The sequence below is a fragment of the Lynx rufus genome, unplaced genomic scaffold, assembly GCF_022079265.1.
Source record: "Lynx rufus isolate CCGP_SWC_20201006 ecotype Redwood Valley unplaced genomic scaffold, mLynRuf1.p SCAF_7, whole genome shotgun sequence".
In the NCBI taxonomy this organism is placed as follows: domain Eukaryota; kingdom Metazoa; phylum Chordata; class Mammalia; order Carnivora; family Felidae; genus Lynx; species Lynx rufus.
In genome coordinates, this window is record NW_025814889.1 from 25813565 (window position 1) to 25829750 (window position 16186).

The window sequence follows — 16186 nt, forward strand, 5'->3', positions numbered from 1 at the left end:
TTCCAACTGCTCTTAGGATGACACCCAAACTTTTTAAGATGCTCACAGTAAGGGTGGCCATGTTAATTTATCATCTAAAGACGGAAACAAAAGAATGGGAAGGAGGCTATTAATAATCATGCTGGGACCACAGGCACAAACCAGACTTCCTGGGCAAACCAGGACATATATGCCCCCCCCACCACCCCCTGCCACTCAAAGGATCCCCTGTCTAGCTCTGAACTCCCGCCCCCTCCCCTCTGCCACAAGCTACTGCTCAACCACACTGAACTTATTTTGTGTCTTCAAACTTGACAAGTTACTTGATGGGATTTCATACACTATTCACCTTATTTAAAACATCGGTTTTCACATCCCCCCCCCCCCCCGACTCATCTCTCACTCCTTTTCCTTTTTTTGGTGACCTCGAAGCCAATCTTCAGGGCTCAACTTCTATGTCACTTCCTCTGCAAAGTTCTCTTGAGCCCCCTCCCCACTTCCCAAATTTAGATTTACCACCCCTCTCCTCTGTGTTCCACAGTATTTCTACGCATCCTTTTACCCAACATTTCTCCTGTCAGCTGCATTAGCCTTCACGTACCTTCTGCAAGTTCTATCTACAGGGCTTGGCACAGAGTAGGCATGGGACATTTGAGAACGAATGAATGAAGATCTGACTCTGGCAACATTATAAATAATCAGAGAAAGTTTTAAAACTTTTCGAAAAAGAGCTGGCAGATCTGTAGGACACACGTAGTATCCTTCTCATAGTGGCTATATATTTGGTTGTATATATCCACGTCTGTTTATAAACATCATTACTGCTTTGGAGGTACACCTCAGGCTTCTTTTCACTACTGTGCACTAAGTATTTTAAATGGAACAGCCATCTTTAACTAGCAAATATTTCTCTTAACCACTAAAAAATTAAAAACAGTATTCAAATTAACATCTGGGAGTTACACTTTTCGTATTTAAAACTGTCTGTTCAACTTATAATTCATGGACACCTGTCATATTCTACTGTACCTTGCTTCTGCTTTGAAAAAAAGACAAGCAAATATTTTAGTTTACTAAACGACTTCTTACAGTAATTACCTATAGAAAGTGAAATTCAAATTGATGGTAGTTAATATAAATGATTTCAAAGAAATCAATGTTAAATGTTAGGTCAAAATGGGACGGAAGATTTTTTCCCAAGACTGGCTAACTAGAAATTGTCACTGTCAATCGTGACGTCATGTGTCTGCAATCTTACCCACTTCCTACACATAACTTCCCGAAAATACACCTTTCAATCTGACTTCCCACCCATTCTTTTACCACATGGCTATATAATTACAAAAAATTTTAAAAGTCTTCATCTAAAATATTTTCACCATAACAAAGTTTCAATATCCAATTATAAGGCTGTAGCCAATGGTGCTGAATACCATCTAAAATCATACCTCCCTCTCAAGGCAAATACCAGTTTCCATCCAGTATAGTATTTTATTAACTATTCCATTCCAAACACTCTTGAATATCAAATCATGTTGTTGGTTTTTGTCAGAAACATTCTTCTTTGATTTCTAATACTCAAACCAAGACAACACTCTCAAGTAGGAGTTTAACAAGCCTTCCATTGCTAACCTCACCATTTTCTGGTTCAATATTAAATTCTCATGTGTACTCTGAGACCAAATGAAGACATTTTCAGAAAATTGTCTACCTATGAATCTCTTACTCTGAGCTCTTCACCTTTCTGAACACTGTGTCTTTAATTTCCTTATTCTTTCAGAACTAAAATTCAATCTCCTCTGTACCAGGACAAGTCAATGACTCCAAATTACTAATCAGGGTCCATTTATTTTTAACAATATGTTCATGTATTTATTTTACTTACAGGGATTAGGAATTATAGCTTGTGCATGTTTTCGCTTCATCTTTTATTTAATACTATCTTTTTTGACTACCAATTTAAGACCATTATAGCACAGTTCCACAGGAGATTTTTCAAGGAAGGCAAAAACCAATTTTGGTATCTATGCAGAAATATTCATTTGACAGCCTACGTATGCTTAATAGAAACTGTTGTAAGATAAACAATAGATAGATAATAGAAATTGTCATTCTAATCACATTGTCCATACGTAATTTTCACTCATGGAAAAATACTTCACATGTAATTGCAGGAGTATCAAGTCCAAAATGTACACGTTATGGGATTTAGTGCATTAATGACCTTCGAATTAACAGGAAGATTTTTAAATGACTTCTGTTGACCAACCACCCTTGACGGAAAGATAACTGATATGGCTGGAAAGAAAATGGCAGGGAAGGGGTGAAATACATAAAGGAGATTCAGAGGTATGATCTTCCAGTTATAAACTAGCAAGATGCAGGAATGTCGTAGACCACAGGGGGAATACAGTCAATAATAATGTAGCAATTTTGTATCATGACAGATGGTAACTAGACTAATTACAGTGACCATTTTATAATATATATAAATATCAGAACATGATGTTGTACACCTAAAACTAATACAATATTGTTATGTCAATTATTCTTCAATTAAAAAATGGTAGGGAGAACTGAAATCTGCCTACCAATATTTTCCTAATATTTTATACTGGAAAACTGCTCTGCTCTGTAAGATGGTAGCATATATTAAAACATGAATCAGGAGAGAGAGAGGAGATGGGGACGACAGGGAAGGGAGGGAAGAGGAAAGAGAAAATAATCCTATAGGAAAATAGACATTGTTGTCAAATATACTGGAATACCATCAAGTAGCCAAGTAAAATGAACCTGAACAAAACCACTAATAGGCTCTGTATTCGGTACTCTTACCTTCATTTAATGAGAAATTGACCTTGAAGTGACATTACATTCACCAACTTAAACCCTGAGCTTCCCAATTAAAGTATTTTGTAGTTGGTCACATTATCATCAAAAGCTCAACTCTTTGTCCTTAATGGAATTTAGGTTATTAAAATGCTGGGCACCATTTGAAAAGATATTTACTGAAAATTGATGCTCGAAACAAAATTCATCTGAAGTCTCAGAAAGTGGCTCTTCTGGAAGATATTTATTACATGTCCTCACCTTCACATTGGGTTTTGACAGCAGTTTCAACAGCTCTCTGATCTCACTGTTTAATGGCTTGTTCTGAAGCTCTTCGGCCAGCTGCAAGGGAGATCACATGGACAGAGAGAGCATTTAGTAAGAGCACTGTGTAGCTCCATGTGTGACAAATGAGAATCTATCTTGCCACTTTCCAGTGATTAAGGAAAAGTCAGCATGAAAGAAAACAGACGATCAATCACTGCTCCTCTTTTTAGGCCCTTGGTAGCCCAGGTCCCAGCCCGGGATCTTGGCTGAGAGTATAACTAAAAAAAATCCTATCAGCCAGATCACCTTCTGATTTATTGCAATGAGGGCAAATCCCAGCACTTCATCTTAAGGAATGGTCTTTTGCATGCAAACAAAGGACCACTTGTAAAAAGGACTGGATCAGGCTTTGACACGATTTTTTAAAGGAAAGAGAAAGGAAAAAAAAGAAAAAAATGAAAAAAAAGGTTCTGAATGAGGTGGTGAAACCCACAGGGTTTCCAAAAACCCACAGTAGCTTGCTGTTTAGAGCTGAACTGAAAAAGAACTAGAATGTCTCTAATAGAGCAAATGGTCTGAAACTTTTATTATGTTTACCTACACAGACTAAGAAGTCCGTTAAATGGGAACCAGGCTAATCATAAAATGACTTACAATAGGTTGACAAGTACTCTGGTACCAAAAATGCTGACTGTATTCTACTATAATGATCGAGAATGCCCGTAGATGATTCTAGCTAAAGAAAGGGTTAGAACCTTGAACCTGTCTCATGTTCTTCATTTAGAGATGTTCCTATCAACATTCTGTTTCGTTTCAGGTATGGTAAGGATCATATATTTTCGAAAGAAGAAAAGCAAGAACAAATAGAAAAAAAAAATTATTGGGGTGCTGGGGTGGCTCAGTTGGTTAAGTATCTGACTTCTGATTTCGGCTCAAGTCACGATCTCATGGTTTGTGAGGTTGGAGCCCTGCATCGGGCTCTGCACGGACAGAGCAGAGCCTGCTTGAGATTCTCTCTCTCTCTCCCTCTGCCCCTCCCTCTCTCCCTTAAATAAACATTAAAAGAAAGAAATTTAAAAAAAGAAAAAAAAATTGTGAAATACTCAGTAAAGAATTCAAAATATGTACATATATTTTCATTTAAAAACCGTTCTTAAGATATTGCATGAAATTTCTTTTTGTTTCCACCAAGGTTTTTAAAAAGAGCTGTTCTTATCTCTGGAAAAGGACTTTTCTCTAAAAGAAGGGCATAATATAAACTATACACAAAAAATAAAATCTGATAAAATTGATAAATTCACTGGTCACATTTCAAAAAGTGATTTTACTTTTCCAAGGTAAAATTTTTGTCAAGTTAAAATAATTCTTAGAAATAATCGCTAACTTACAAAAAGGCATAAAAGGCTCTTGCATGCCTTAGTCACTTTTTTAAAATTTAAATATATTGCTGGGATGAATTAGAAAATGCTACATTTTACTGTATACGTCTCTAATTTTTTTTTTAAAAGCAATACTGTAATATGATTGGGCCTCAATCATATTGGATATCAACAAATATTTCCCCAAACCCTCAAGAGTCAATGTCTTTAAGGTGCTTTTTAAGACTTTCTCAAGTGGCAACTACAGCTCACAGCTGTAGAATTCTATCTACACCTTCACTTCAAAAATTTTGGTTCTACGATGCACAGGAGTAAGTCGCCTCATAAAACACATACACTGAAACATCCCGATAATTTGTAATCTCTGGATAAACCTGGAAGGGAGGCTGGGGACTCACCAGGCGGCAAACATCTGAGAGATTTATTACATATGCTTTATTATCTAAATTAGGAGATAAAATATATATAAGAAAATCAACCTCGGAAGGTGGTTGGTTTTCTTAAATTATACTTATGGCCCTGATATTTTACTCAAGTGAACTACTGCTTGTTTTATCACAACAAAGTAAAAAGTTTAAAAGGCAACAGGTAAGTTAACAGGACATCACTAAAACGAGGCTTCACAGGCAACCGATTTCTTGTGCAGCTTTGGTGTCTTACAGTTTATCCAGGTGCGCTCTCAATTCATCCGAGTTTGAAAGTTAACAGTAAGAAACAGCAAGTTAGCTCCCTCCCCCAGATCGAAAATAAAATTATAGCCACAGGAAATTAACTACTCCATCAATGCCAACTGCTTCTAAAATTTATTTTTTGGTTATGAAGGTAATTTGGAAAGGTCTAATATCCATAAATCATTACTATGCTTTATAATCCATTTTAAAAACAATCCTGTCTTTTTATGTATTTCATATGCCTCATTCCTATACGAGTATCTGTCATTTTTTTAGCACTGTCAGCAATAGACATATCTCATTTGTCTTTATTTCTCCAAAGCATTCCTCCTGCCTGTGACTTTTCTCAGAACGCTAATAGCTGACAGCTTCTCTCTCCCCGGAGAGTTTGAGCCTAAAATTTCTGTTACGTAGTTACCAAGGCAGAACAAGATGGTATCTCCAATGCAAAATTTTTAGAGCAGGAGAGTGAATGAAAATCAGCATAATATCAGCATAAGCTCTGTGATGACAGGACTTTTGGAAACGTTTGCAGCTTCTTCTGGTTTTCGCTCATTGGATCACACGCGTCTGTCTGCACCGGGATGAGCTCTGTCCCGGCCAGGCCCGAGGGAGCCATGTCCCAGGGAGCTCAGGAAGGCACACTTACATCATCGGCCAAGACCGCTGCGCCGTGGAGGATGGGCACGGGGTTCTGCTTCTCATAGTAGTGGAGTTTTTCATGAATCTGGAAGAAAAACAAGTGAGTATAAGTTCACCTGCTGGCAAACGGGAAGATACTGTAAGATTTTTATCTCCGCCAAGAAAACTGATCCGCTCGACTCTCTAAACAAAAACTGTATGTTTCGATAAACCTAGAGATGACAGGTATGTGGGCATCATTCATCTCTGGTCCAGTGTTTCTAACATGAGGTCAAATGGGGGAAAAAATCGTTATCAAATAGGACTCACAGAAAAGCTAAACCTTAGTTTTTCCCCCGAATAATTGTTAGTTTTATAAAATCTGTAATTTCTAAAACATACTGCTTCAATACCTTAAGTATTGGTTGTAATTTATATTCCTGCTAAAAACATAAATTATGATTAAAGCAAAGTGATAAGCTGGCAGCTACATCCTGCCAGGCTGGTTTGTGATAACCACGAAGAGCGAGGGGGCTGGCACTGTGTGGGCCAGTGGTCAGCACTCTGGGAACGCCTTTCTGAGCATGCTGTTCCTTTGAGTCTTTTTTCCCCCCAATTGTCAACATCTCCCCCGCCCAGGGTCAAACTTCGAAGAAACAAAGAGAGTTCTCATAGCTAGAGAGACACGTCTCATAACTATTAAGCTTAAATAATTTTCTGTACTGTAAAACCAGTAAAATTATATTGTTAAATAATAAATAATTTGGTCCTTCATTTCCCATCATTACCCAAGATACACAAAGGCCAGAAGATGGTTTAGTGCATTATAAGACAGCGTTCTGTAAAAAAAAAAAAAAAAAAAAAAAAAAAAAAAAAACAAACGAAAAAACCCGAGTATTATCAAGAGATGAAAGATGCTTTGACAAACGCAAAGCATTTGATTGATTTCAGTTTGATCGATTTCAGCTCATACAGAGGTGCCCTTAAAATGTTATACTTGAAAACTTACTTGAGCCTCTACTTATTCATTTACACTTGAAGAAATTGCCCCTCACTATATATAAAAAACAGTTGCACTTCAGAATTTCCCATTTTTAATAGGTATCAAGTAATACACTCTTAGGTATCCAGTAATATACTCTTTAATTATACTGAAAGCTAACCAAACTCTCTTGTAAAATGTCTGGAAGATAGATTTTATTTTGATTAGCCAGATGCTACTGCTAAGAGAGGATTCTATTACCTTTTTGGCAAGCTGGTCCACAATGCAAAGTATCAGGGAAAGAATTTTGACACTTATGATATTACCAGTGATCAGGACCACAGTTTTGCTTAAAATACTGGAACATTTAAATATTAATCACGGTAGGGTAATAAACAAATTATTGTATTAAGACTACAAGCTATAGAAGGAGCAAGATTTGATGTGAGAAACTATTACAGTATGATCGAAAACAAAACCGTCCCACCTAAGAGCTAAATTAATTTTGCTTAAGTCAGTATCAAAAATTCAGTCACCTCAACAAATACCATCGTAGACTGCTGAACCTACCCTTCTCGGAAGACTTGCCTAGCTTTATTGCAACTACTTGTTTAAATGTCTGTTTCCCTGTAATAATAAATACAGAGGCTCATAGTTACTAGGGACTTCCCGTGTGTCTGTATTCCCTATATAACAGTGATCAGTACTATCAGTAATACAGTCTTCAGGGAGTTCAGTATTTTAATTCCTTAACCCTCACAAGAATAGTAAGAGGCAGAATGCAACAGCATCCCATTTTACAGATGAGCAGATACACAGGAGTTAAGCAATGTGCTGTGGTTCCACAGAGAAGCAGCTGAGCTGGGACTTAAAGATCAGGCCACCTGGCTTAGTGTCCGAGCTCTTCACTGCTCCAGAAGGCTGCCTCTCAGACTAACATTCCTCTGCCTTCCTCACGGACCTCATTCACTGCTGGCTGAACAGGACAGAGAGGAGGCTGGGCAGATACGTGACCAATAATAATGGCTGTTTCCAATGACCACAGGATGGTCCCTTGGCACCCCTCCCCTTATTTTTTCTTTCCAACATTTCTTCGGTCTTCCAGATTAATTTATATTGATACACTACTGTAATCACAGCCTGAAATAACATGCCCCAAATAAATGTATTGTTTCTCCACTTACTTTGCTGCTTCTGAGTGTCTTTTAAAACCTGTGAGCCCCTCTCTCCACATCATCTTCTGTAGATCTTCAGCCAAGTGATATGAAAACCTGCCCCCACCCTGCCCACCCTGGGACTTTGTATTCTATCAAGAATTTTCAAATGTTCTCCTACAGTTTCTTTTTTGTGTTTTTTTCTCCTAGAATTTCTAACTGCCGGTAACCCTATGTTGATACATGTTTCACTTCAGGACAGAATTTTAAAAATTAAGTTGGTAGGAAAGTAAAAATTATTCTAAGTAGTTCTAAGTTGTCTGTTGTTTCCCAAATAATTGACTTTTATTGGTATTTATAATATCCAGGAAGAAAATGAAAAACAAAAATGAGTTTTAAATACTAATAAACAGGTAAGACGTATAAACTTCACCCCAAGGTTATTCAACAGAACTGTCTGTGATATTGAAAACATTCTGGGGGCGCCTAGATGGCTCAGTCAGTTAAGCATCCGATTCTTGATCTCAGCTCAAGGTTGTGAGTTCAAGTCCTGAGTTGGCCTCCACAATGGGCGTGGGGCCTACTTAAAAAAAAAAAAAACGTTCTGTACCTGCTTGCCCAACATGGTTAGTCACGGGCCACATGTGGCTAGTGAGCACTTGTCCTGTGGCTAGTTTACTTAAGGAACTGAATTTTTTATCTTATGTAATTTTTATTAATTTAAATTTAAATGCCCCCGAGGCTAGTGGCTTTCATATTGAATGATATGGCACAGCTTTATGTTAAATGCTGTAATTCACCTTTACACATCAGAAAAATTCACTGTGATATAGTTTAGTCAATTTCCCTGAGTGCTAACATTCTGGAATCCAACAGACAAACAGAACCACAGACACAGCATCTAATTACTAAATGTCATGTATTGCCAAACCTACAAAATCTCATTTATTTTAACTTAAACACTTCCCTTTGCAGACTCAGCCATGCAATAAAAGCATACTTCGTTTTTGTCCTCTGAATAACAAGAAGAGAGCAAAAGTGGAAGGAGTTGCAGAAAGAAAAGAGTCAGGAGTAAAAAAGACTGGCGAAAAGGGGAGACTGGTTAGTTTCATACAATAGCAAAACAGGCAATTATTCAAAAGTAAGGTCCTAAAAAATGGCATGCTAAAATATTTAAAATACACTATTAAGAAAAAAGGACGTTTTAAAATGGAGACATTTATGCTCCACTAAATAGTGATTATGCACGTGGCCGCAAGGGTTCGTCTTCTGTAATTATACTTACATCAGAAAAAGTCAGTTAAAATAAAAACCATTTCTACATGTAACCAATTCTTATAGGAAAGCTGTAATTACCTTCATTTACACACATCTTGAAAATAAATGTTTAATTTTTGTAAGAGAATCTGGTGCCAATATAATTTTTGTGCACGTATTGCAGAGATGGTTTTAAATGAAGCTTCAATAGCGAATGTATAAAATAAATCTTGACTAATCTCAACACAATTATTCGTTTGAAACGTCTCAGTGACGTGTAGAGGTAAACGGAAGAACCCAATCATGGTTACCCGAATGGTATTAAATAAACCAAAGCTGTAAAAATCCATTTCCTGCCTTCTATTATGAATATTAAAAAGCAGTGAAAACAACCGCTCAGTAGTTGGATTCTCTGTTAACAGCAAGCAGCCAAACCAGAATTAGCACTGCACGCACCCCACCCCCCACCCAGCTACCTCATGTATTTAGAACACGGAGAAGAGAGAGTTCCGAGTATTAGAAGATCCACGGGACACAATGCCAGCCAGGAGGAGCTGGGAATGACAGAACTATGTTGTGTAGGGTTTAAAATAAATAAATAAAAATATTCTACTAATGGCGAGGATCCTCTTTTAAAAAATAATAATCTTTCTCCAAAAAAAAAACCATTTTATTAGGAAAGAGGAAATTTAAAGCTGGAAAAACATCAACAGAACAGAGGCAACAGTGCTCAACTGTATGTCCTTCTTTCCAATTTTATAGCACTACTCTCTCTTTTGGCGAATTTTCTTGGCCAATAGCTCCAAAAAAATAAAATTATTAAAACTGATGAGGGGTAATGCTTTGTTCCCTGTCTTTAATATGCAATGAATTCTGGCTTTCCACTGCCATAGATCCATAGTATCATGTGAAATTAATACCCATGCAAGAGTTATATTATTTTTTTTTAATGAATGTTCATGGCACATGGGTAGCTCAGTCAGTTAAGCATAGGATTGGGTCATGATCTCAGGGTTGTGAGATGGAGCCCCTCGTTGGGCTCGGTGCTGGGTGCAGAGCCTGCGTGGGATCCTCTCTCTTCCTTTCTCTCTGCAGCCCCGCCTATCCCCCCTCTGAAAATAAATAAACTTTAAGATATATATATGAAAAAATTTAATGTTCAATCTCACAAATGTTTTCCATTAGATACAACCATACTGTTTTTCCTGTTTGACAAGGTAATATGGGAATTCTATTCATAGATTTCAAACTACTACTCATCCTGGCATTCCTACGGTGAACCTTGCTCGATTAGGATATATTGATCTTTTAACGTGCTGTGGAATCCACTGGCTAATATTTTATTTAGACTTTCTCCATCAATATTCTTGACTGAGGCTGTGTTATTTTTTTTCCCCATTGGTCCTGTCTTTCTTAGGTCTTGATATCAATATTCTACTAACTTCATTTTTTTTTAAACTATGGAAGCTTCTATCTTTTTATATGGGCTGAAAACATCTCAGTACTACTGGAGTGATCTCTTCTTGAAATATTTTACTGCATTCCCCTGAGAAACTAGCTGGATCTGATATATTTTGGAGGGTAGCTTTATCCCTCAACTTTATTTCTTCTGGGTGGCTTCTGGCAATTTCTCCATGTAGGTTTTTCTATCTTTTCTATTGTCAGTTGTGGCAAATACTATCTCCTAGAAAAATTATTCGTTTTTTTTCCTGGTCTTAAAAAATACCATCTCCCAGAAAATTATTCATTTTCTCTTTGAATCCACTGAAGCAAAATAGCCTCTTGCGAGTCTTTGAATTTCCTCTATTACACATTTTCTTTAGCACCATTTCTTAGTTGCTGTATCCATGCTTTCTCTATTTCTACCCTTTATCCCTCCGTTAGTTAACAAACATTGACTTCACTGTATTTTCAAAGAACTACCTTTTAGATTAGCTTTACTGTTTTTGTTTTCTAGTATTTTTCTGTTTTCATCTTAGTTCATTCCTTCTTTCTGTAATCCAGCCCTTCGTAACCCTTCAGTCATAACACTTCATCGCACAAATTATACGAAAACGAAAGAAAAGGCAAACTACCCTAACTGGAGTTTCGTTCATTCACAAAACATTGACTAAAGCAAGCACCCATTCTAGGAGAAAGATACTCAGTATGGGAAAAAAAATATACGGCAAGAGTGTACGTCACTTAAACTTGTCTATTTAGAAAGGTAATAGCCTGGGAAAGATGAGGACACAGACCACAGAAAGGGAAAACTTCAGTTGACCTATTCAAGCAAGTGAGAATAGTATTTGCCCCTGTTTCATTCACTGCCCATTAGCTGGGCAGCTGAGATCATTTGTTTTGTTTCTTAAATTCCACATATGAGTGAAATCATGGGGTTTTTGTCTTTCTCTGACTTCTTTCACTTAGCCTAATAAGTCTCTAGCTCCATCCAAGTCATTGCAAGTGGCAAGATTTCATTATTTTTAGGACTGGCTGATATGCCATTGTATATATACACCACATCTTCCCATTCTTTAACTTCTAAAATGTTTGAAATGTTTTCATTATTAATGTTCCATTTTAAACACGTTAAACGTTTTTTGAAAATAAAGCAAATATATTTCACTGCATACCCAGCATCAAAATTAAAGCGCTATTAGCCTGGCATATTTGCTTCAAATATCTCTTAAAGTAATTCATAAGAGATAAGGCTAGGGACCCGTCCTTCTGTCCCTTCCTCTTTCCTCTCTGCCAAGAAAACGAAACATTATGTTGACACTGACAGATATATTCCCATATGCATTTTCATCTTTTTAAACATATATACATTGATAAACATCATAAGCTTCTTTTTTTTAATTTTTACTTAAGTTCTAGTTAACATATAGAATTTAGTGACTCATCACTTCCATATACAGCCAGCGCTCATCAAAGCTATTTTTGTACATAAATGGCACTGTTTCCTCAACAACTGGATTCTTCATTCGATACGACATTGAGATATCTAGCTTGATACATGTATATGTCGTTCATCCATTTTAACAGCTCGATGATATTCTGTCATACTAATTAACAGTAGTTTACATGGGACATCCGGGTGGCATAGTTGGTTAAGCATCCGACTTCGGCTCAGGTCATGATCTCACAGTTCATGAGTTCGAGCCCCACAACGGGCTCTGTGCTGACAGCTCAAAGTCTGGAACCTGCTTTGTATTCTCTGTCTCCCTCTCTCTCTGCCCCTCCCCTGCTTGTGCTCTTTCTCTCTCTCAAAACTAAACATTAAAAACAAAAACAAAAAAAACAGTAGTTTCCCTGTCTTTTTTTTTTTTTTAAACTGAGAACACGGTGGTTGTTTCTGCTCTTTGTTATTGAATGCCCTTTCACACCACTCCTCCCTGCACTGTGGGAGATGCCTAACAGTCGTCAAGTGTTTCCTGAGTGCCCAGACCCTTGCCAACACTTGGTGTTATCAGACATCTTGCTAATCAAATGGATAGGAAATGGAATCTCCCTATGGCTTTAATGTCTATCTTCTCCAATTTCCGAGTTCTGTTTTCACAATAGTTTCAGAGGCAGAGACAGCTGCTCCCAACATAAACTGTCCTCTTCCACAGCCATTGAAGAACTGTAGCTAGACAGCCGCTGCCTAGTGAAGCCACATGTCATGTCCACCCTCCACCCCTCCCCCTACAGCTCAGCTGTCAAGCACGACAGGGAAGTTCTAAGTGCCACTTCCAGGCTGAGGCTTTTAAGAAATCGGGATGCTTCCTCCATACTCTCCCCCTCCCCCAGCTGCCTGCAGACTATGACAAGGCCTTAAATGACAGCAAAGCCACCAGATGGAAGCATCTGGGTCCCCAAAAGACCTTACAGAGGTCAGCGACACCTCAATCTGACGTATCCCTCTAAATGATCGCTGAGCAGGAAATCAACTTCTGTCGTACCTAGACTATTACATTTTTTTCGACTACTTGTCAATTGTCCACCCTACCTTAAAAAATACGGCAGCCCTGGGCACATAGAAGTTACTTTAACATAGCCAAAGACATCCAGCTTTTTCTATATGGTTGCGCATTTTGTTTCTTAAAGAAATTATTCCCTGTCCTAATAAAGAGATTCTGCTGTGACTTCTTTAAAGTTTTACACTTTGACTTCGTATAGTGAAAGAGCTCTAAGTTAATCTATGTCCAAAAGGATAGCACCATTTAATCTCTTCCCACTGATCTGTAATATTACTTATCAAACTCCTGTACACGAGTTATCTGTAGCTGGGCTCTCTATTCTGTATTCTTTTTTTTTTTAATTTTTTTTTTCAACGTTTATTTATTTTTGGGACAGAGAGAGACAGAGCATGAACAGGGGAGGGGCAGAGAGACAGGGAGACACAGAATCTGAAACAGGCTCCAGGCTCTGAGCCATCAGCCCAGAGCCTGACGCGGGGCTCGAACTCACGGACCGCGAGATCGTGACCTGGCTGAAGTCGGACGCTTAACCGACTGCGCCACCCAGGCGCCCCTATTCTGTATTCTTAATTTGTTTCTCTGAGCCAATATTGTTATTATACTTTTATCTACACTCTTGACATTTAGAGTAAGGAAAAACTTCTTAGCCCTTTATTCTGCCACAAGGCTTTTGGGTTAAGCTTGCCGGCTACACATATTCCGTGAAAAACGAAGTTGGGATATCTTAACCATCTCCCAGCATTCTGGGAATTTTCTTGAAATCCATCTTCCAATCACTTTGCTCTCTTAAACTGTCTAATCTCTAAAGAACTTATTCACAGAGTGTTTTTTTTTTAAGTATTTATTTTTGAGACAGAGAGAGGAGACACACAAGTGGGGGAAATGGCAGAGAAAGGGTGACGCAGAATCTGAAGCAGGCTCCAGGCTCTGAGCTGTTAGTGCAGAGTCCAAGGCAGGGCTCAAACTCACAAACCGTGAGAACATGACCTGAACCGAAGTCAGATGCTTAACTGACAGCCACCCAGGTGCCCCTCACAGAGTGTTTTGAGTGTTTTTTTTTTTTTAAATAACTCTGCATCTTATTTGTATAGTTCAAATATGACTCTTTTTACAAGTCTCTGTTCTTTTTTTTCCTAGCACCTCATGTTCTTCTTATGCTTAAAACCTTCTTTATAGCTGGTATCATTTAAGCATACTTAGTTTATAAAACTGTTGTATTACATAGAGTGCTTAACTTTTAATCTTGCTATTTGCGATGCCTGCAGACTGTAGCTGAGGGTAGACTGTATTCTCAAATGTTTTGTAATCTGGGGTTGTTAGTAAATCTTCCAAGGGGTGTCATATTAAGTCCTAGGTTGATGGTATATCTTTTCAGAAAGCCTTTTTATTTGCTTCTGATGGGTGAGTTTGCCAAATCGCCAGCCGCTTCGCTACTTTCACAATTTGGGATTCCTGGGCTTTGTGGGCAAAAACTCCAACCACAGGAAAGATCTTGGGAAAATGGTAGAGGAAGAGATCCTGAGCTCACCTCTCACAGATCCATCAACACTAGAACTACAGACGACGCAACTCACTGTGAACATCATCTAAAGACTGGCAAAATACATCTTCCACAGACCAACAGTTAAAGGGGAAGCCACATGAAGAAGGATAGGGGAAAGAGATACAATTGGAAACGAAATCCCCAGACCCATGACCCACCAGGAGGGATATTACAAGCATGAAGACGCTCTCTCAGAAGAGAGGGAAATCAGCCCCATAAAGACAAGCCTCCATAAAGCCTGGTTTGAAAGTCAGCAGTGCTTAACTGTGGGAGCCAGAGGGCTACGGGAAAGCAAGAGTGTGCTCTTTCAAGGGCCAATGCACCATATTGCTTAGTCTGAGACCCAGCCCAGAGGCAGCGGTTTGAAAATCACCTGGGTTATACATGAAGGAAATTAATTGACTTATTTTATAGCATGTGCTGGAGAAGCAGGAATCTCTACGAACCTTCTGCAGAACAGCAGTGTTGGCGGGAGCCCTTTCTCTTGCCTTCCACCAGCCAGCTGGCCAGACACCGGAATGAGTCAGTTCTGCCAGTCTCCATTTACCTTGCTCGCGCTGCTTGCCCTGCATTGGCGCTCCCTGTGAACCCGGCCCACCGGATCTGCCCACCCCAGCAGGTGCCCCTCCAAAGCAGCTCCTGCTCCAACAAACCAGGTGGGCAGCCTCAGTGGGCACAGCACCCTCCAAAACAATTCCTGTCCTGGAGAAAGGGGGGCTAGTCGTGCGTACCAGCGTGCCCAAAGCAGTTGCAGCCAGGACTCTCAGCCAGCCTCGCTGGGAGCTAACCCTGCCCACCAGCGTGCCTACCGCAGCCACAGCCCAGTCACAAGGGGGGGCACATGCTGCCCACACGGGGACATCCCACAAGTGCCTGCTACTGGTGACCAAAGGGTATTGTGCTCCTGGACCCACAGGATGCCTTCTATATAAGGCCACTGCCTTCAACACCAGGAGACGTAGCTGACCTACCGAATACATAGAAACAAACAAGAGAGACAAAATAAGGAGACGAAGGAACATGCTCCAAACAAAGGAACAAGATAAAACTTGAGGGAAAGAACTGAAAGAAACAGAGAAAAGGAATCTACCTAACGAACGGTTCAAAGTAATGGTCATTAAGGGGTCCCTGGGTGGCTCAGTTGGTTAAGAGCATGACTCTTAACCTCAGCTCATGTATTGATCTCAGGGTGATGAGTTCAAGCCCTGCATCAAGCCCCACACTGTGTGTCAAGCCTCCTTTAAAAAAAAAAAAAAAAAAAAGCTGGGGTAACAATTCCCATATCAGACAGAATAGACTTTAAAACAAAGAGACTTTAAAACAATGAGACAGGGGCGCCTGGGTGGCTCAGTCAAGCACCCGGCTTTGGCTCAGATCATGATTTCACAGTTTGTGGGTTTGAGCCCACATCGGGCTCTGTGCAGACAGCTCAGAGCCTGGAGCCTGCTTCAGATTCTGTGTCTCCCTCTCTCTCTACCCCTCCCCCAGTCACAATCTGTCTCTCAAAAGTCAATAAATGTTAAAATAAATTTGTTTTTAAAGAGTGTAATGAGACAAAAA

General features: G+C 39.1%; 1 protein-coding gene across 3 annotated transcripts in view; it reads right to left on the reverse strand.

Moving 5' to 3' along the window:
• MPP7 (MAGUK p55 scaffold protein 7) overlaps positions 1-16186 on the reverse strand; it is a 299853-nt gene that overhangs the window by 121635 nt on the left and 162032 nt on the right. For all 3 annotated transcript variants that reach the window (XM_047065426.1, XM_047065427.1, XM_047065428.1), the window contains exons 4-5: positions 5775-5852; positions 3070-3150 (exon numbers count right to left, since the gene is read on the reverse strand). In XM_047065426.1, coding sequence (XP_046921382.1) covers positions 3070-3150; positions 5775-5852 — 159 coding nt within the window. The remainder of the gene's footprint in view (positions 1-3069; positions 3151-5774; positions 5853-16186) is intronic.